A 21,140-nucleotide genomic window follows, 5' to 3' on the forward strand; every position below is an offset into this window, starting at 1 on the left:
CACCCCTCCCTCACCCCATCACACACCCAATGCACACCTCCCTCACCCCATCACACACCCAATGCACCCCTCCCTCACCTCATCACACACCCAATGCACCTCTCTCTCACCCCATCACACACCCAATGCACCCCTCCCTCACCCCTTTACACACATGGGTTTCTCAGCACAGGGCAGGTGGAGGGATATAATATCAGGGTTTGTGACAGTGAGAAGTCTCATCACACAGGCTGGGGAAGGAGTCCACACTGACTCTTGGCGGAAGGATCAGCAACCGGTACGTGGACCTGCAGCGGTTGGCTGCGGCACCGCGCGGAGGGATATGGTTGCTTGGTGTTGCCCTCATGCGGAGGATCTGGGTGTGGTTCCGCGCAGAGGGGTTTGTTTGAATCTGGGAGTGGTGCCGCATGCGGAAGGATCTGGGTGCGGTCCGCGTGCGGAAGGATCTGGGTGCGGTGCCGCGTGCGGAAGGATCTGGGTGCGGTGCCGCGTGCGGAAGGATCTGGGTGTGGTGCCGCGAGCTGAAGGTTCTGGGTGTGGTGCCGCGTGCGGAAGGATCTGGTTGTGGTGCGGCGGGGCCGAATCTGCAGACCTTACACCCGGGAGCCGCGGTATATGAGGGAGCCATGGAGAAGCAGCCCCCCGAAATTCCCAGAGACAGGTGTGCGAGTCCCGGGGTTACACTGTGCGAACATATATACTCATCCTCCCCCGTCATACACTGATATCCCCCCGCAGGGGCCTCACCTCCCCCAGGAAACTACCCCCCCCCGCAGGGGCCTCACCTCCCCCAGGAAACTACCCCCCCCCGCAGGAAACAACCCCCCCCCCCACCCGCAGGGACCTCACCTCCCCCAACCTCATTCTCCCCCCCCCCCCCCGCGCAGGAGCCTCACACCCCCCCCCCCCTCCTGGAGCCTCACCCATGCCCCCTGGATCTTCACCCCCTCCCCCCCCACCGCAGGAGCCTCTCCCCCCCCCACCGCAGTTGCCTCACCCCCCCCCCCTCCTGGAGCCTCACCCCCCCCTCCAGGTGCCTCCCCCACCCCTCCAGGTGCCTCCCCCCCGCTCCAGGAGCCTCACCCCCCCCCCTCCAGGAGCCTCACCCCCCCCTGCAGGAGCCTCACCCCCCCCCTCCAGGAGCCTCACCCCCCCCCTTCCAGGAGCCTCACCCCCCCCTCCAGGAGCCTCACCCCCCCCTCCAGGAGCCTCAACCCCCCCCCCCTCCAGGAGCCTCAACCCCCCCCTCCAGGAGCCTCAACCCCCCCCCTCCTGGAGCCTCACCCCCCCCTTCCAGGAGCCTCACCCCCCCCCCCTCCTGGAGCCTCACCCCCCCCCTCCTGGAGCCTCACCCCCCCCTCCTGGAGCCTCACCCCACACCTGCAGAAACCTCACCTCACCACCAGGAGTCTCACTCATCCACCCACCTGCAGGAGTCTCACCCCAGCCCACCACCCGCAGAGCCGTACCCCATACCCCATACAGAGCATTACCCCTTCACCTAGCCACAAATCTGCAGAGCCTTACCCCTTCACCTAGCCACAAATCTGCAGAGCATTACCCCTTCACCTAGCCACAAATCTGCAGAGCATTACCTACCATACAGTCAGTAAATGTAGAGAACAGCAGAGCATTGAATTAACCCTGCAGAGCATTGCACACAAACACTGCACAGAGAGCGTGCGTGCGTTTGTGTGTGTGTTGGAAGGACTTATTGAATACATTGCAATGATACCTGAAGAAGAAGGCTGAGTCCATGGTGACTGCAGCCGTGCGGAGGCGCGCTGAGGCAGAGGGAAAGCGGGTGCTTTCCCTGGCTTTAGATCGCGCGCCGTCCGGGGGTGTGTCGGGGGGCGGGCCAGTGACGTCACGGAGCTGGCGAACCGCTCACGTGACCGGCCCTGCGCTCCCGTGAGCGCTCAAACTAAAAAATTTGATAAGACCTACGCCTGCGGAAGCGTGCGCGAGCCCGTGCTAAAGCCGGCTGCAGGGCTCACTGACAAGCGTCAGCGCCTAAGCGCTGACCCTGGACTCAGCGCTGACCCTGCACTCCGCTGAACACACTCGTGTATATTTTTCAAAGCTAACTTTTAGGGTTAAAAGATGATTTATTTTTTAAACAATCAACCAGAAAACTGAACCTCAGTTGTGCCCCGGAAGCGCGGGGCAGGAAGAGGGACGGAGGCGCGGGGCAGGAAGGGGGACGGAAGCGGGGGGGCAGGAAGAGGGCCGGAAGCGCGGGGCAGGAAGAGGGCCGGAAGCGCGGGGCAGGAAGAGGGACGGAAGCGCGGGGCAGGAAGAGGGACGGAAGCGCGGGGCAGGAAGAGGGACGGAAGCGCGGGGCAGGAAGAGGGACGGAGGCGCGGGGCAGGAAGAGGGACGGAGGCGCGGGGCAGGAAGAGGGACGGAAGCGCGGGGCAGGAAGAGGGACGGAAGCGCGGGCAGGAAGAGGGACGGAGGCGCGGGGCAGGAAGAGGGACGGAAGCGCGGGGCAGGAAGAGGGACGGAAGCGCGGGCAGGAAGAGGGACGGAGGCGCGGGGCAGGAAGAGGGACGGAAGCGCGGGGCAGGAAGAGGGACGGAAGCGCGGGCAGGAAGAGGGACGGAGGCGCGGGGCAGGAAGAGGGACGGAAGCGCGGGCAGGAAGAGGGACGGAGGCGCGGGGCAGGAAGAGGGACGGAAGCGCGGGGCAGGAAGAGGGACGGAGGCGCGGGGCAGGAAGAGGGACGGAGGCGCGGGGCAGGAAGAGGGACGGAGGCGCGGGCAGGAAGAGGGACGGAGGCGCGGGGCAGGAAGAGGGACGGAGGCGCGGGGCAGGAAGAGGGACGGAGGCGCGGGGCAGGAAGAGGGACGGAAGCGCGGGGCAGGAAGAGGGACGGAAGCGCGGGGCAGGAAGAGGGACGGAAGCGCGGGGCAGGAAGAGGGACGGAGGCGCGGGGCAGGAAGAGGGACGGAAGCGCGGGGCAGGAAGAGGGACGGAAGCGCGGGGCAGGAGAGGGACGGAAGCGCGGGGCAGGAAGAGGGATGGAAGCGCGGGGCAGGAAGAGGGACGGAGGCGCGGGGCAGGAAGAGGGACGGAAGCGCGGGCAGGAAGAGGGACGGAAGCGCGGGGCAGGAAGAGGGACGGAAGCGCGGGGCAGGAAGAGGGACGGAAGCGCGGGCAGGAAGAGGGACGGAAGCGCGGGGCAGGAAGAGGGACGGAAGCGCGGGGCAGGAAGAGGGACGGAAGCGCGGGGCAGGAGAGGGACGGAAGCGCGGGGCAGGAAGAGGGACGGAAGCGCGGGCAGGAAGAGGGACGGAAGCGCGGGGCAGGAAGAGGGACGGAAGCGCGGGCAGGAAGAGGGACGGAAGCGCGGGGCAGGAAGAGGGACGGAAGCGCGGGGCAGGAAGAGGGACGGAAGCGCGGGCAGGAAGAGGGACGGAGGCGCGGGGCAGGAAGAGGGACGGAGGCGCGGGGCAGGAAGAGGGACGGAAGCGCGGGGCAGGAAGAGGGACGGAAGCGCGGGCAGGAAGAGGGACGGAGGCGCGGGGCAGGAAGAGGGACGGAAGCGCGGGGCAGGAAGAGGGACGGAAGCGCGGGCAGGAAGAGGGACGGAGGCGCGGGGCAGGAAGAGGGACGGAAGCGCGGGGCAGGAAGAGGGACGGAGGCGCGGGGCAGGAAGAGGGACGGAAGCGCGGGGCAGGAAGAGGGACGGAAGCGCGGGGCAGGAAGAGGGACGGAAGCGCGGGCAGGAAGAGGGACGGAAGCGCGGGGCAGGAAGAGGGACGGAAGCGCGGGGCAGGAAGAGGGACGGAAGCGCGGGCAGGAAGAGGGACGGAAGCGCGGGGCAGGAAGAGGGACGGAAGCGCGGGGCAGGAAGAGGGACGGAAGCGCGGGGCAGGAAGAGGGACGGAAGCGCGGGCAGGAAGAGGGACGGAGGCGCGGGGCAGGAAGAGGGACGGAAGCGCGGGGCAGGAAGAGGGACGGAGGCGCGGGGCAGGAAGAGGGACGGAGGCGCGGGGCAGGAAGAGGGACGGAGGCGCGGGCAGGAAGAGGGACGGAGGCGCGGGGCAGGAAGAGGGACGGAAGCGCGGGGCAGGAAGAGGGACGGAAGCGCGGGGCAGGAAGAGGGACGGAAGCGCGGGCAGGAAGAGGGACGGAGGCGCGGGGCAGGAAGAGGGACGGAAGCGCGGGGCAGGAAGAGGGACGGAAGCGCGGGGCAGGAAGAGGGACGGAAGCGCGGGCAGGAAGAGGGACGGAAGCGCGGGGCAGGAAGAGGGACGGAGGCGCGGGGCAGGAAGAGGGACCGAAGCGCGGGGCAGGAAGAGGGACGGAAGCACGGGCAGGAAGAGGGACGGAAGCGCGGGGCAGGAAGAGGGACGGAAGCGCGGGGCAGGAAGAGGGACGGAGGAGCGGGGCAGGAAGAGGGAAGGAAGCGCGGGGCAGGAAGAGGGACGGAAGCGCGGGGCAGGAAGAGGGAAGGAAGCGCGGGGCAGGAAGAGGGACGGAGGCGCGGGGCAGGAAGAGGGACGGAGGCGCGGGGCAGGAAGAGGGACGGAAGCGCGGGGCAGGAAGAGGGACGGAGGCGCGGGGCAGGAAGAGGGACGGAGGCGCGGGGCAGGAAGAGGGACGGAGGCGCGTGGCAGGAAGAGAGCCGGAAGCGCGGGCAGGGAGAGGGCCGGAGGCGCGGGGCAGGAAGAGGGACGGAGGAGAGGGGCAGGAAGAGGGACGGAAGCGCGGGGCAGGAAGAGGGACGGAGGAGCGGGGCAGGAAGAGGGACGGAAGCGCGGGCAGGAAGAGGGACGGAAGCGCGGGGCAGGAAGAGGGAAGGAAGCGCGGGGCAGGAAGAGGGACGGAGGCGCGGAGCAGGAAGACGGACGGAGGCGCGGGGCAGGAAGAGGGACGGAAGCGCGGGGCAGGAAGAGGGACGGAAGCGCGGGGCAGGAAGAGGGACGGAAGCGCGGGGCAGGAAGAGGGACGGAAGCGCGGGGCAGGAAGAGGGACGGAGGCGCGGGGCAGGAAGAGGGACGGAGGCGCGGGGCAGGAAGAGGGACCGAAGCGCGGGGCAGGAAGAGGGACGGAAGCGCGGGCAGGAAGAGGGACGAGGCGCGGGGCAGGAAGAGGGACGAGGCGCGGGGCAGGAAGACGGACGGAGGCGCGGGGCAGGAAGAGGGACGGAAGCGCGGGCAGGAAGAGGGACGAGGCGCGGGGCAGGAAGAGGGACGGAGGCGCGGGGCAGGAAGAGGGACGGAGGCGCGGGCAGGAAGAGGGACGGAGACGCGTGGCAGGAAGAGCGGGCAGGAAGAGGGCCGGAGGCGCGGGGCAGGAAGAGGGACGGAAGCGCGGGGCAGGAAGAGGGACGGAGACGCGTGGCAGGAAGAGCGGGCAGGAAGAGGGCCGGAGGCGCGGGGCAGGAAGAGGGACGGAAGCGCGGGGCAGGAAGAGGGACGGAGGCGCGGGGCAGGAAGAGGGACGGAAGCGCGGGGCAGGAAGAGGGCCGGAGGCGTGTGGCAGGAAGAGGGCCGGAAGCGCGGGGCAGGAAGAGGGACGGAGGCGCGGGGCAGGAAGAGGGACGGAAGCACGGGCAGGAAGAGGGCCGGAGGCGTGTGGCAGGAAGAGGGACGGAAGCGCGGGCAGGAAGAGGGACGGAGGCGCGGGGCAGGAAGAGGGACCGAAGCGCGGGGCAGGAAGAGGGACGGAGGCGCGGGGCAGGAAGAGGGACGGAAGCACGGGCAGGAAGAGGGACGGAAGCGCGGGGCAGGAAGAGGGACGGAAGCGCGGGGCAGGAAGAGGGACGGAGGAGCGGGGCAGGAAGAGGGAAGGAAGCGCGGGGCAGGAAGAGGGACGGAAGCGCGGGGCAGGAAGAGGGACGGAGGCGCGGGGCAGGAAGAGGGACGGAAGCGCGGGGCAGGAAGAGGGACGGAGGCGCGGGGCAGGAAGAGGGACGGAGGCGCGGGGCAGGAAGAGGGACGGAGGCGCGTGGCAGGAAGAGAGCCGGAAGCGCGGGCAGGGAGAGGGCCGGAGGCGCGGGGCAGGAAGAGGGACGGAGGAGAGGGGCAGGAAGAGGGACGGAAGCGCGGGGCAGGAAGAGGGACGGAGGAGCGGGGCAGGAAGAGGGACGGAAGCGCGGGCAGGAAGAGGGACGGAAGCGCGGGGCAGGAAGAGGGAAGGAAGCGCGGGGCAGGAAGAGGGACGGAGGCGCGGAGCAGGAAGACGGACGGAGGCGCGGGGCAGGAAGAGGGACGGAAGCGCGGGGCAGGAAGAGGGACGGAAGCGCGGGGCAGGAAGAGGGACGGAGGCGCGGGGCAGGAAGAGGGACCGAAGCGCGGGGCAGGAAGAGGGACGGAAGCGCGGGCAGGAAGAGGGACGAGGCGCGGGGCAGGAAGAGGGACGAGGCGCGGGGCAGGAAGACGGACGGAGGCGCGGGGCAGGAAGAGGGACGGAAGCGCGGGCAGGAAGAGGGACGAGGCGCGGGGCAGGAAGAGGGACGGAGGCGCGGGGCAGGAAGAGGGACGGAGGCGCGGGCAGGAAGAGGGACGGAGACGCGTGGCAGGAAGAGCGGGCAGGAAGAGGGCCGGAGGCGCGGGGCAGGAAGAGGGACGGAAGCGCGGGGCAGGAAGAGGGACGGAGGCGCGGGGCAGGAAGAGGGACGGAAGCGCGGGGCAGGAAGAGGGACGGAAGCGCGGGGCAGGAAGAGGGACGGAGGCGCGGGGCAGGAAGAGGGACGGAGGCGCGGGGCAGGAAGAGGGACCGAAGCGCGGGGCAGGAAGAGGGACGGAAGCGCGGGCAGGAAGAGGGACGAGGCGCGGGGCAGGAAGAGGGACGAGGCGCGGGGCAGGAAGACGGACGGAGGCGCGGGGCAGGAAGAGGGACGGAAGCGCGGGCAGGAAGAGGGACGAGGCGCGGGGCAGGAAGAGGGACGGAGGCGCGGGGCAGGAAGAGGGACGGAGGCGCGGGCAGGAAGAGGGACGGAGACGCGTGGCAGGAAGAGCGGGCAGGAAGAGGGCCGGAGGCGCGGGGCAGGAAGAGGGACGGAAGCGCGGGGCAGGAAGAGGGACGGAGGCGCGGGGCAGGAAGAGGGACGGAAGCGCGGGGCAGGAAGAGGGCCGGAGGCGTGTGGCAGGAAGAGGGCCGGAAGCGCGGGGCAGGAAGAGGGACGGAGGCGCGGGGCAGGAAGAGGGACGGAAGCACGGGCAGGAAGAGGGCCGGAGGCGTGTGGCAGGAAGAGGGACGGAAGCGCGGGCAGGAAGAGGGACGGAAGCGCGGGCAGGAAGAGGGCCGGAAGCGCGGGGCAGGAAGAGGGACGGAGGCGCGGGGCAGGAAGAGGGACGGAGGCGCGGGGCAGGAAGAGGGACGGAGGCGCGGGGCAGGAAGAGGGACGGAGGCGCGGGGCAGGAGAGGGACGGAAGCGCGGGGCAGGAAGAGGGACAGGCGCGGGCAGGAAGAGGGACGGAAGCGCGGGCAGGAAGAGGGACGGAAGCGCGTGGCAGGAAGGGGGACGGAGGCGCGGGGCAGGAAGAGGGACGGAGGCGCGGGGCAGGAAGAGGGACGGAGGCGCGGGGCAGGAAGAGGGACGGAGGCGCGGGGCAGGAGAGGGACGGAAGCGCGGGGCAGGAAGAGGGACAGGCGCGGGCAGGAAGAGGGACGGAAGCGCGGGCAGGAAGAGGGACGGAAGCGCGTGGCAGGAAGGGGGACGGAGGCGCGGGCAGGAAGAGGGACGGAAGCGCGGGCAGGAAAGGGGCGGAAGCGCGTGGCAGGAAGGGACGGAAGCGCGGGGCAGGAAGAGGGACGGAGGCGCGGGGCAGGAAGAGGGACGGAAGCGCGGGCAGGAAGAGGGCCGGAAGCGCGGGGCAGGAAGAGGGACGGAGGCGCGGGGCAGGAAGAGGGACGAAAGCGCGTGGCAGGAAGGGGGACGGAGGCGCGGGCAGGAAGGGGGACGGAGGCGCGGGCAGGAAGAGGGACGGAAGCGCGGGCAGGAAGAGGGACGGAAGCGCGGGGCAGGAAGAGGGACGGAGGAGCGGGGCAGGAAGAGGGAAGGAAGCGCGGGGCAGGAAGAGGGACGGAAGCGCGGGGCAGGAAGAGGGACGGAGGCGCGGGGCAGGAAGAGGGACGGAAGCGCGGGGCAGGAAGAGGGACGGAGGCGCGGGGCAGGAAGAGGGACGGAGGCGCGGGGCAGGAAGAGGGACGGAGGCGCGTGGCAGGAAGAGAGCCGGAAGCGCGGGCAGGGAGAGGGCCGGAGGCGCGGGGCAGGAAGAGGGACGGAGGAGAGGGGCAGGAAGAGGGACGGAAGCGCGGGGCAGGAAGAGGGACGGAGGAGCGGGGCAGGAAGAGGGACGGAAGCGCGGGCAGGAAGAGGGACGGAAGCGCGGGGCAGGAAGAGGGAAGGAAGCGCGGGGCAGGAAGAGGGACGGAGGCGCGGAGCAGGAAGACGGACGGAGGCGCGGGGCAGGAAGAGGGACGGAAGCGCGGGGCAGGAAGAGGGACGGAAGCGCGGGGCAGGAAGAGGGACGGAAGCGCGGGGCAGGAAGAGGGACGGAGGCGCGGGGCAGGAAGAGGGACCGAAGCGCGGGGCAGGAAGAGGGACGGAAGCGCGGGCAGGAAGAGGGACGAGGCGCGGGGCAGGAAGAGGGACGAGGCGCGGGGCAGGAAGACGGACGGAGGCGCGGGGCAGGAAGAGGGACGGAAGCGCGGGCAGGAAGAGGGACGAGGCGCGGGGCAGGAAGAGGGACGGAGGCGCGGGGCAGGAAGAGGGACGGAGGCGCGGGCAGGAAGAGGGACGGAGACGCGTGGCAGGAAGAGCGGGCAGGAAGAGGGCCGGAGGCGCGGGGCAGGAAGAGGGACGGAAGCGCGGGGCAGGAAGAGGGACGGAGGCGCGGGGCAGGAAGAGGGACGGAAGCGCGGGGCAGGAAGAGGGACGGAAGCGCGGGGCAGGAAGAGGGACGGAGGCGCGGGGCAGGAAGAGGGACGGAGGCGCGGGGCAGGAAGAGGGACCGAAGCGCGGGGCAGGAAGAGGGACGGAAGCGCGGGCAGGAAGAGGGACGAGGCGCGGGGCAGGAAGAGGGACGAGGCGCGGGGCAGGAAGACGGACGGAGGCGCGGGGCAGGAAGAGGGACGGAAGCGCGGGCAGGAAGAGGGACGAGGCGCGGGGCAGGAAGAGGGACGGAGGCGCGGGGCAGGAAGAGGGACGGAGGCGCGGGCAGGAAGAGGGACGGAGACGCGTGGCAGGAAGAGCGGGCAGGAAGAGGGCCGGAGGCGCGGGGCAGGAAGAGGGACGGAAGCGCGGGGCAGGAAGAGGGACGGAAGCGCGGGCAGGAAGAGGGACGAGGCGCGGGGCAGGAAGAGGGACGGAAGCGCGGGCAGGAAGAGGGACGAGGCGCGGGGCAGGAAGAGGGACGAGGCGCGGGGCAGGAAGACGGACGGAGGCGCGGGGCAGGAAGAGGGACGGAAGCGCGGGCAGGAAGAGGGACGAGGCGCGGGGCAGGAAGAGGGACGGAGGCGCGGGGCAGGAAGAGGGACGGAGGCGCGGGCAGGAAGAGGGACGGAGACGCGTGGCAGGAAGAGCGGGCAGGAAGAGGGCCGGAGGCGCGGGGCAGGAAGAGGGACGGAAGCGCGGGGCAGGAAGAGGGACGGAGGCGCGGGGCAGGAAGAGGGACGGAAGCGCGGGGCAGGAAGAGGGCCGGAGGCGTGTGGCAGGAAGAGGGCCGGAAGCGCGGGGCAGGAAGAGGGACGGAGGCGCGGGGCAGGAAGAGGGACGGAAGCACGGGCAGGAAGAGGGCCGGAGGCGTGTGGCAGGAAGAGGGACGGAAGCGCGGGCAGGAAGAGGGACGGAAGCGCGGGCAGGAAGAGGGCCGGAAGCGCGGGGCAGGAAGAGGGACGGAGGCGCGGGGCAGGAAGAGGGACGGAGGCGCGGGGCAGGAAGAGGGACGGAGGCGCGGGGCAGGAAGAGGGACGGAGGCGCGGGGCAGGAGAGGGACGGAAGCGCGGGGCAGGAAGAGGGACAGGCGCGGGCAGGAAGAGGGACGGAAGCGCGGGCAGGAAGAGGGACGGAAGCGCGTGGCAGGAAGGGGGACGGAGGCGCGGGGCAGGAAGAGGGACGGAGGCGCGGGGCAGGAAGAGGGACGGAGGCGCGGGGCAGGAAGAGGGACGGAGGCGCGGGGCAGGAGAGGGACGGAAGCGCGGGGCAGGAAGAGGGACAGGCGCGGGCAGGAAGAGGGACGGAAGCGCGGGCAGGAAGAGGGACGGAAGCGCGTGGCAGGAAGGGGGACGGAGGCGCGGGCAGGAAGAGGGACGGAAGCGCGGGCAGGAAAGGGGCGGAAGCGCGTGGCAGGAAGGGACGGAAGCGCGGGGCAGGAAGAGGGACGGAGGCGCGGGGCAGGAAGAGGGACGGAAGCGCGGGCAGGAAGAGGGCCGGAAGCGCGGGGCAGGAAGAGGGACGGAGGCGCGGGGCAGGAAGAGGGACGAAAGCGCGTGGCAGGAAGGGGGACGGAGGCGCGGGCAGGAAGGGGGACGGAGGCGCGGGCAGGAAGAGGGACGGAAGCGCGGGCAGGAAGAGGGACGGAAGCGTGTGGCAGGAAGGGGGACGGAAGCGCGGGGCAGGAAGAGGGACGGAGGCACGGGACAGGAAGGGGGACGGAAGCGCGTGGCAGGAAGGGGGACGGAAGCGCGGGGCAGGACGAGGGACGGAGGCGCGGGGCAGGAAGGGGGACGGAAGCGCGGGCAGGAAGGGGGAGGGACGGAAGCGCGGGCAGGGAGAGGGACGGAAGGGCGTGGCAGGAAGAGGGACGGAGGCGCGGGCAGGAAGAGGGACGGAGGCACGGGGCAGGAAGAGGGACGGAGGCACGGGGCAGGAAGAGGGACGGAAGCGCGGGCAGGAAGGAGGACGGAGGCGCGGGCAGGAAGAGGGACGTAAGCGCGGGCAGGAAGAGGGACGGAAGCGCGTGGCAGGAAGGGGGACGGAAGCGCGGGGCAGGAAGGGGGACGGAAGCGCGGGGCAGGAAGGGGGACGGAAGCGCGGGGCAGGAAGAGGGACGGAGGCGCGGGGCAGGAAGGGGGACGGAAGCGCGTGGCAGGAAGGGGGAGGGACAGAAGCGCGGGCAGGGAGAGGGACGGAAGGGCGTGGCAGGAAGAGGGCCGGAAGTGCGGGGCAGGAAGAGGGACGGAGGCGCGGGCAGGAAGGGGGACGGAAGCGCGTGGCAGGAAGGGGGACGGAAGTGCGGGGCAGGAAGAGGGACGGACGCGCGTTGCCGGAAGGGGGACGGAGGCGCGGGGCAGGAAGAGGGACGGAGGCGCGGGGCAGGAAGAGGGACGGAGGCGCGGGGTAGGATGAGGGACGGAAGCGTAGAGAGGTGGGAAGGGGGGGGGGAAGAGGTGGGAAGGTGGGGGGAGAGAGGTGGGAAGGAGGGGGGAGAAAGGTGGGAAGGGGGGAGAGAGAGGTGGAAATGAGCTTAGAAATCAAATTTCCCTGTCTCCAAGCGCTGAGCTTTGGAGAGTGCATGTGCATGAGCATGGCCATACATATTGAGTTTCATTGAAGCAAGCGCCAAGCGCGCTCAGCGGCAGCATGGACACATCCTAAGGCCAGGGTGAGTGAGAGGATTTGTGTCCTGCTGGTTGCGTGCGTAGGGAGCGTGGCCATGATGTCACCGAGCTGGTTCGCCTTCCTTGGACGAACTGCCCACGTGACGCGCCCCCCCTCCCCCCCGCTCAATCTCACCCTGGCCGCAGCCTCAGGCTTATAGTACTGGCTATGGCGACACGACCGCTGACGTCAGCCGCTGCTATTGCGATTCCTGCACTCTGGTGCAGGAGACCAAGGGAGGGCGACAGGGGCCGTGGTCGTGAGTGGTTCGCTCTCATTGGCTGCCGCTGACGTCACACTGCCACCACTGTAAATCTCAATCTTGTGACTGCAGCGATTTTTTGTAGCTGTGACTTCACACGTCGCGCAGACTATGGGCGGTCGCTACGGACTACATTGAGTTGCTTTGCAGCTGTCGCCGTGGCCAGTACTATAAGCGCAGGCTAAGGGTGCGTCCATAGACACTGCAGCCGTGCGGTCAGTGACGTCACAGAGCTGGTTCGCCCTCATGACCACCCTATCGTGTTCACCCGCACGCCGTTTAGACGCGATCACTGCCTTTAGACAGTCTTGAGTGCTCAGCGTCCGCGCGGTCTGCCTATCTATGGACACGGCCTTAGAGAGGAGACTGAAGCTACTTCTACTTCTCCAAACACCTTTATACCGGCCGTCAGTCAGAGTGACTTGGGGGACAATTCTTAAGTCCGACTGCAAGACTCGGGCTGTACCATCAGACTGGCGGGACACACAATAACTCGCTGGAACATACAGGAGCTCGGACACTTTTTTTCCCTTGAGCTTTTTTTATTAAAAATATGTAAACAACACTGGTATCTCTCGCCCCCCATCACCTCCCACATCTCTCTTCCCCCCCATCAAATCTCTCACCCCCATCACATCTCTTTTCCCCCCCAACAAATCTCTCTCCCCCCCATCACATCTCTCTTCACCCCCCATCACATCTCTCTTCACCCCCCATCACCTCTCTCTCTCTCCCACATCTCTCTCCCCCATCACATCTCTCTTCCCCCCCATCACATCTTCCCCCCCATCACATCTCTCTTCACCCCCCCATCACATCTCTCCCCCATCACCTCTCTCCCCCATCACTTCTCTCTCTCCCCATCACCTCTCTGACCCTCCCATCAACCCTCCCACCCTCCCATCAACCCTCTCACCCTCCCATCAACCCTCTCACCCTCCCATCAACCCTCTCTCCCCATCACCTCTCCCCCCATCACCTCCCCCCCCATCACCTCTCCCTCCATCATCACCACTCCCCCTCATTTCACATCTCCCCATCACCTCTCTCCGCCCATCACCTCTCCCGCCCATCACCTCTCTCTTCCCCATCACCTCTCTCTTCCCCCATCACCTCTCTCTTCCCCCATCACCTCTCTCTTCCCCCATCACCTCTCTCTTCCCCCATCACCTCTCTCTTCCCCCATCACCTCTCTCTTCCCCCATCACCTCTCTCTTCCCCCATCACCTCTCTCTTCCCCCATCACCTCTCTCTTCCCCCATCACCTCTCTCTTCCCCCCATCACCTCTCTCTTCCCCCCATCACCTCTCTCTTCCCCCCATCACCTCTCTCTTCCCCCATCACCTCTCTCTTCCCCATCACCTCTCTCTTCCCCCATCACCTCTCTTCCCCCATCACCTCTCTCTTCCCCCATCACCTCTCTCTTCCCCCATCACCTCTCTCTTCCCCCATCAACCCTCTCACCCTCCCATCAACCCTCTCACCCTCCCATCAACCCTCTCACCCTCCCATCAACCCTCCCCCCATCACCTCCCCCCCCATCACCTCCCCCCCCATCACCTCTCTCTTCCCCCCATCACCTCTCTCTTCCCCCATCACCTCTCTCTTCCCCCATCACCTCTCTCTTCCCCCATCACCTCTCTCTTCCCCCATCACCTATCTCTTCCCCATCACCTCTCTCTTCCCCCATCACCTCTCTCTTCCCCCATCACCTCTCTCTTCCCCCCATCACCTCTCTCTTCCCCCATCACCTCTCTCTTCCCCCCATCACCTCTCTCTTCCCCCATCACCTCTCTCTTCCCCCATCACCTCTCTCTTCCCCCATCACCTCTCTCTTCCCCCATCACCTCTCTCTTCCCCCATCACCTCTCTCTTCCCCCATCACCTCTCTCTTCCCCCATCACCTCTCTCTTCCCCCATCACCTCTCTCTTCCCCCATCACCTCTCTCTTCCCCGCATCAACCCTCTCACCCTCCCATCAACCCTCTCACCCTCCCATCAACCCTCTCACCCTCCCATCAACCCTCTCATCAACCCTCTCACCCTCCCATCAACCCTCTCTCCCCATCACCTCTCCCCCCATCACCTCTCCCTCCATCACCTCTCCCTCCCCCATCACCACTCCCCCTCATTTCACATCTCCCCATCACCTCTCTCCGCCCATCACCTCTCTCCGCCCATCACCTCTCTCCGCCCATCACCTCTCTCCGCCCATCACCTCTCTCCGCCCATCACCTCTCTCCGCCCATCACCTCTCTCCGCCCATCACCTCTCTCCGCCCATCACCTCTCTCCGCCCATCACCTCTCTCCGCCCATCACCTCTCCCCGCCCATCACCTCTCCCGCCCATCACCTCTCCCGCCCATCACCTCTCCCGCCCATCACCTCTCCCGCCCATCACCTCTCCCGCCCATCACCTCTCCCGCCCATCACCTCTCCCGCCCATCACCTCTCCCGCCCATCACCTCTCCCGCCCATCACCTCTCCCGCCCATCACCTCTCTCTTCCCCATCACCTCTCTCTTCCCCATCACCTCTCTCTTCCCCATCACCTCTCTCTTCCCCCATCACCTCTCTCTTCCCCTATCACCTCTCTCTTCCCCCATCACCTCTCTCTTCCCCATCACCTCTCTCTTCCCCATCACCTCTCTCTCTGTCTCCGCCCCCATCACCTCTCTGTCTCCATCCCCATCACCCCTCTCTCATTACCTCTCTCCCCCCATCTTCCTCATCACCATCATGAAGCGCTATGTACATTAATGGCGCTATATAAATAAAGACATACTTACATCACCTCCCTCTTCTCCCCTCTCCCCAGCGCATCTCTCCCCCTCCTGCTCTGGTGTGGGGGGTGCTCGGACTCACTTGCTCACTCTCTGGGTTCCAGGGCAGCGTCTGCCTACCGAGGGTGTGTCTGCTGAGCGGGCGCGGGCCGAATGGCGACACCTTGTGGGCTGCATGTTTGACGGCCCGTGGTGAGACTTGTGCACAAAACGGTGCACACCTGAGATACCCGAGAAATATGCACAGTGTATTAAAATGACATTTCCCTTATGTCCGGGTCTGGGTGGAGGAAATTACATAAATGGATGCATCCATATGTCATATTGCAGAACATTAGTGCTGTACTGGGTCCTAAATTTCCCGAAAACCGGGTAACGGGTACCCAGGCAAAATGAACCATTTTGCCCGGCCGGTTACCCAGACGGCTAGGTAAAACTAATTTGTTTGAAATAGTGTTGGGCCGAGTCCTGATTTCCGCCGGGTACCCTGCCCGTGTAGCATACACGACATCGTGGGAGCAGCAGCAGTCGTCCTGGTGGCGGTGGCAGCAGCAGAAGTCCGTGTTCAGCCGGCGGGAACACAGCACACAGCTGATGCCGGTGGGAGCCGGGGAACCATGTAGCCGGAGCGTTCCTATTGGACAGCCGGCTCCTCCCTCCGGCATCAGCTGTGTGCTGTATTCCTGCTGCTCCCGCCAGCTGAACACAGACTGCTGCTGCTGCTGCCACCGCCACCAGGACGTCTGCTGCTGCTCCAAGATGTCACCGGCTGCGGCTAAGTGTTGAAGTATTTTCAGCCACTTTGAAATTACCCAGCGCCGGTCCCAACCTGGTGCCGGTCCCAGCCCCCTGCTGCCGGGTCCGGGTAAATTCTGGGTACGCTGAAAAAGTGACTCGGTACATCACTACTACTACATAATAATAAAAGCATGTTCTTTTATAGCGCTGCTAGTTTTACGTAGCGCTTTACAGAGACATTTTGCAGACAGGTCCCTGCCCCGTGGAGCTTACAATCTATGTTTTTGGTGCCTGAGGCACAGGGAGATAAAGTGACTTGCCCAAGGTCACAAGGAGTCGACACCAGGAATTCAACCAGGCTCCCCTGCTTCACACTCAGTGCCAGTCAGTGTCTTTACTCACTGAGCCACTCCCTCTCCCTAACATAACACACAATATGTAACTCGGTATTAGTGTGTGAGGGAAGCATGCTTTGACTTGTTGCATGATGTAATACATTTAACGGACCATTGGTTCTATACATACATAATAGTATAGAAGAACAAAGGTAGTAGCGCCAGAGTAGAACTATGGGTGAAATATTCCTAAATGGTGACTAAAGTGATATAAGCTAAATATTGTGAATAAAATACATGAATTCTAATCTACATATATATATATATATCCATAAACAATAATGTGTAACACAATAAACTTAACAAAATAAATATGGTGTAGTGCAAAAGTGTAAAAGAAAAGTATATAAAGTCCAACCAGTCCTTTGATATTAGTCCATGAATTAGGTGAAAAATGCTGATAAAGGGGTCTCCGGCTGCTCTCACATGGGATAAACCACATCCAGGGATATCTTGAAACAAAAAAAGAGAGAGTGCACGCCCCATAGCATAAAACTGTGTATTTAATATTAAAAGGGGAAGGGGGGGGGGGGGGAAGAAACACACTCACAAGATAAAAATGATAATTAGGCAATTTGTGGTGATATCACCACCATCCGGTATTTATATACCGGATGGTGGTGATATCACAAATTGCCTAATTATCATTTTTATCTTGTGAGTGTGTTTCTTTGCCCCTTCCCCCCCCCCCCCCCCTTCCCTTCCCCTTTTAAATATTAAATACACAATTTTATGCTAATGGGCGTGCGCTCTCTCTTTTTTTGTTTATACATAATAGTATGTACAGGTTTCTTTTCCATGTGTACTGTACAGAGCCTTGTGAGCTCATAGAAGCTTCTTACTCATTGTTATTTTTATGAAGAACTCTTGTTGGTCCATCTGAAGGTGTCACAACCTCTGATGAATCTATCTCACATGTCAAATAGGACTACTTGAACCATGCACTGTGTATATTTTTCTGTGTTATTTTCCTTACAGAGGCTCTGAGGGAGATCAAACACCCGCTGTCCAAGATGGAGGCTACAAAGACATTTGGAAAACAGAGACTCATGCTAACTCACCAGCAGAAGGCTCCAGACCTCCAGAGAAAAAGGTACATCTCCCCTCCAGGTCCTCTGCTGCGGGACCTCCTCACCACAGGACTTCTCACTCTCTGGACAAAAATATAAATTCCTCCTCTGGGAATGGGGCATTTGATCTCCAACCATCTGTGTTTGGACGTTCAGGATCCTCCATTTCTGGGATGACTGTCCCAATACGCTTGGATGCTTTGTCATACCTGCTCAATAACGCAGTCCTGGGAGCATACAAAATGCTACCTCAGGTTCCCTTCTATGGTGGGCAGTGCCTTTCACCTGTCAGCCAGACATGTCCTTATACTCAGGTAGGCTGTACTCCTCATGGCACGTGCATGAACCAGCCACAATGCTCCTTGCCTTGCTTAAACCAGTCTGCCATTCCCCAGCCAGGCTATATGCCTTGTGTTAACCAACAGGTCATCCAGACACGTGTAAGCCAACCTCAATCTTCAAGTTGCTTACAATGTGTGAGTAGTGCAGCCGCAGGTCAAAACATGAGCTCATTTCCTACTTGCCCACCCCAAAGTGGAGTGATCTGGAATTCAAGTGGAACAGGGTCGGCCCAAGACAAGGCTGGTAGGCTTCTGCCAGAGGGTAACAGGTTTGCTGGGAGATCTAATGACCGATTTGGAAGTCAAATGAACAACCCCTTCTCTGGAGATGGTGAACGTCATAACTCTCCACCGCAGAGGGGTTTTGGAAGGTGTGGAGATAACCAGGATGGAGATAGCTGGTCCGGGAGGCAACAGAGAGATTTCGGCCGACCACCAGGGAGGGGAAGGGACGACTCTGGTGGCCGTCCCTGGCAAAGTAACTCCAGAGGGCAGGGCAGGGACTGGCAATTTGGAGACAGATCCCGCAGCACAGATTTTGGAGCTCAAAAAAGGAGCCAAGACAGCCCTGAAAGATCCTCCAGCAGAGGCCAATCTTTTAAACGTGGCCGTTGGTCAGGGGGAAGAGGGAGAGGTGGGGAAAGCAGGGAAACTAGCTCTTGGCAACAGAGAAACAAAGCTGATGATGCCTCTGCTTGGCCTGACATAGGAAGCTCACAAGACCGGTTCGGTTCTGGCGGGGAAATTAAACTTCAAACACATGTTGATAAACATGATGCAAGAGATGAGGATTGGGAGACCGAATATCCAGAAGAAGCGAAAGCTGCTAAATCCAGCGATTCCTCAGTGCAACGTCCAGAGAATCCCAGTCCGTCTTTGCCTACCTCGCTGGCAAGTGACTGGGAGAAGGAAAGCGAGAGACCTAAAGGCAAAGAATCAGCTGAAAATGTGGGTTTGACTAATGATGGTGATCTTCAGGAGACAGCACTAGTCAATTCGGTAAATGATCAAGAGGGGTCCAAATTGCCTGACAAGACACTGAGCGCTCAGGGGGGTGTATTTGAGACCTTCATGAAAGGTTTCGCTTCAGATCTGCGCTCCAAGGAGGATGAAAACTGTGGGGAAGATCAAGAATCCAGCTCTGAGCAAGTAGATGTGGAAACCATTGATGGCAAGCTCCCAGCTAAAGAGAGCGATTCGTCATTGTATTCTTCTGCAGTCCTCCTTTCTGCAGAAGGAACCTTGAGTCCTGTAGATACTGTAAAAACAAACCTGTTAGAAGACGACACAGGAAATAATGTCTTTGCGTTGGTGCTTTCTGTAGAGGGCGAAAGCAATAAGGAGATTGTATTTGAGCTTGTGGATGCCACGAGCGGTTAACATATAGACCTCAGCTCATTTGATACTGTGAGTCTCTAGCCACCATTCAATATGCTGTGAAGTCCTCTTCTTCATGGGAATCTTGTAAACCCCCATTTGTTTGTATGCGACCCAAGGTCCCTTATCAAGAAGAGATGACTTCAGCTGCTATTGAATGGGGGGCTTATGTGTTTTACAGAACTGATCTCTACAAAGCTTGGTCTATTAAGAAGAATGTGATGGGTTGGTAATTATTTTATTTCTTTTTTTTACGCCTTGGGGATGTTTTTGCTTCTGAAAATGGGTTTATAGTCCTACAAATGCCTTTGTAAAAAAACAACTGCCTCTGGTTTACAGAAATATAGAACATGGCACCACAGAGCTACATTGGGGTTTATTTTTTTTTTTTTTTATAAAGAAGTCCAACAATTTCAGTCCAATGATGGATCTTTCTCAAGACCGGGGAAGTGTCTGTCTTGGCAAAGGGTCCACCATGAAAGCAAAACAATGACTTCAATTGGGAGTTCCTGTTTTCAAAGGTCCCAAGAAGTGTGACACTAAGAAGGTGACCTTTGGAACCCGGTCCCTTCGGTTACTGCAATACAATCAATGTTTACTGATTTGTGTCCGAGCATGTGAAATAAAGGGCAGCTAGAAACCGAACTAAGGAGAAAATGAGCTGCAAGTGATAGGGAAGCCACACGCAGGCAATCCAGGGTTAAAAGAATGACCACTGCAGTGCAAAGCTTCGGTCAGCAGTCTCACATGCTCATCTCATTCTGAGTAGCAAGGTGTATGGGATATCTGAGCTGCCACACTCACACTTGATACTTAGCAAAGGGATTCTGCAGGTGCAGTGCCTGCTTCCAGGGAGCCTCTAAATAGTAGCTGGGCTAAGGGAAGTTGGGTTCTGTAGCCTGCTATTGTCAGTTTTATTTCCATCAGGCACTGAATACCAGGGAGGTGCTGAAGGTGCCTTGCGGTGCTGGTTGTTCTCTTATGGGATAGTTCCTATACAAAGATCAGAATTCACACTGTACTGCATTAATGGTGGAACATGTATTAAAGATCCTAGGGAAGTTGCTGGGTGGCCAATCAAAGCAGCAGCTGCTGCGGACTGTAAACACTTCGGTGTAAGCCTGTCCTGATTTCGGTGTATGCTTACACCGAAATGTTGATACTTGAATAAAGAGGATTGTTTTAAACTTGAAGATTGTTGTGCCGTATCATATCCCTACTCTCTTATAGGATGGCACAGCGTAGCGAATATGGACCTAAGAGCTTTTCTCAGTGTTTACTGTAATGACTTCCCCTATATCCCTTAGGCCAGGGGTAGGGCAACTGCAGTCCTCAAGGGCCACCAACAGGCCAGGTTTTAAGGGTATCCTCAATCTGTGCCACCTGTGCTGGAGCAGGGATATCCTGAAAACCTGACCTGTTGGTGGCCCTTGATGATTGGAGTCGCCCACCCTTGCCTTGGGGCCGTATTCCTTATCCACCGAAGCAGCTGACTTGGATGGGAGTTTTCGGCTGGGTACCGCCGTGGGAACAGAATGACCCCTTAGTCCTCCTCTCGCCTTGTGTTTCACTCCCCATGTTCTCCCTATTTTGATCCTTTCTCCTGTTTGGTTTTAATAAAAACGTAACTCGGCCGCTTTTCCTTTTCACGGAACTAGGTTAGCCGACCTCTCTGCATTTGGGAGGTTCTGTACCGGATCTGTGATCCGTGTTTTATTATCCTTTGAGTATAAGGCAGTTCAGCAGTTAGGTTACCATCTCATCATACCGTCTTATCGTTTGCTTTTTTTAGGGGCCATATTTGGATAGCGAGAGAGCCCTTCTGGGCCCGAGTTACCATCCAAACCTGTAGGCAAAAGTATAATGGTTACCGTCTCTTACTGAATCCCACTTCTCACTATATCATTTTATTATTTTATTTTTCTATTTGACTAAAATGAACCTTTTTGTATAGATATATTTAGTACTTTCACATAAAGTTCAGTTACTTTTTGTCATTACATTTGGACCTATGTCTGGTATCTGGTTCCCATCACACCGTGGTGAGGTTCTCTGGTTTGCTGCAGTATTGAATATGCCTGATCTTTTATTGTGTATACATGAGGATACACTCCTTTACAGACGTAATGAAGCCGGTGGGTATATCCACAGTGCCTACTTACAGTGTTTTCTATAGGGCCAAAAGACACCTTCAGGTCCTTTCAAAGTGTAAGGTGTCTTCTTTTGATGTATGAAGATCTTTATCATAGCACCGCTTAGTACATCCGTCCCAATATACCGGTTTCTGTTTTGTTTTAAAGCTTACAATGGACATGATGTTTTTTTGCTCTAGAAAACAATTCGGGCAGTTATTTTTAGCAAGGTTTTTTAAGCATTTGCCATCCTTGGTAGTGGGTCTTGCTGCTGTCCTGATGGCCGAAACTATAACGTCTTGCTGTTGCAATTTTATTGTTCTGCAACACAATGGATATTGCATCTAAAGTCCACCTTGCGTCTAAAGGGTTAATATGTCAAATGAAACTTTTTATTTACTTGTTTGTTCGGCAGGCATCTGTTTGTATGCTTTTCACTGTCATGTTTTTCGACTGCAATAAAGATTGATGTTATATTTTCTGTTA

At 61.4% G+C, this 21,140-nt stretch overlaps 1 protein-coding gene across 1 annotated transcript; it reads left to right on the plus strand.

Annotated features, from left to right (window-relative positions):
- Positions 1-392: 392 nt before the first annotated feature.
- Positions 393-21,140, plus strand: LOC142497901 (uncharacterized). The gene is made up of 2 exons (XM_075606316.1): positions 393-661; positions 16,713-21,140. The coding sequence occupies exons 1-2, from the start codon at positions 408-410 to the stop codon at positions 18,523-18,525; spliced, it is 2,067 nt and encodes a 688-aa protein (XP_075462431.1). The 5' UTR covers positions 393-407; the 3' UTR covers positions 18,526-21,140.

This window comes from Ascaphus truei, chromosome 6 (genome assembly GCF_040206685.1).
Source record: "Ascaphus truei isolate aAscTru1 chromosome 6, aAscTru1.hap1, whole genome shotgun sequence".
In the NCBI taxonomy this organism is placed as follows: Eukaryota; Metazoa; Chordata; class Amphibia; order Anura; family Ascaphidae; genus Ascaphus; species Ascaphus truei.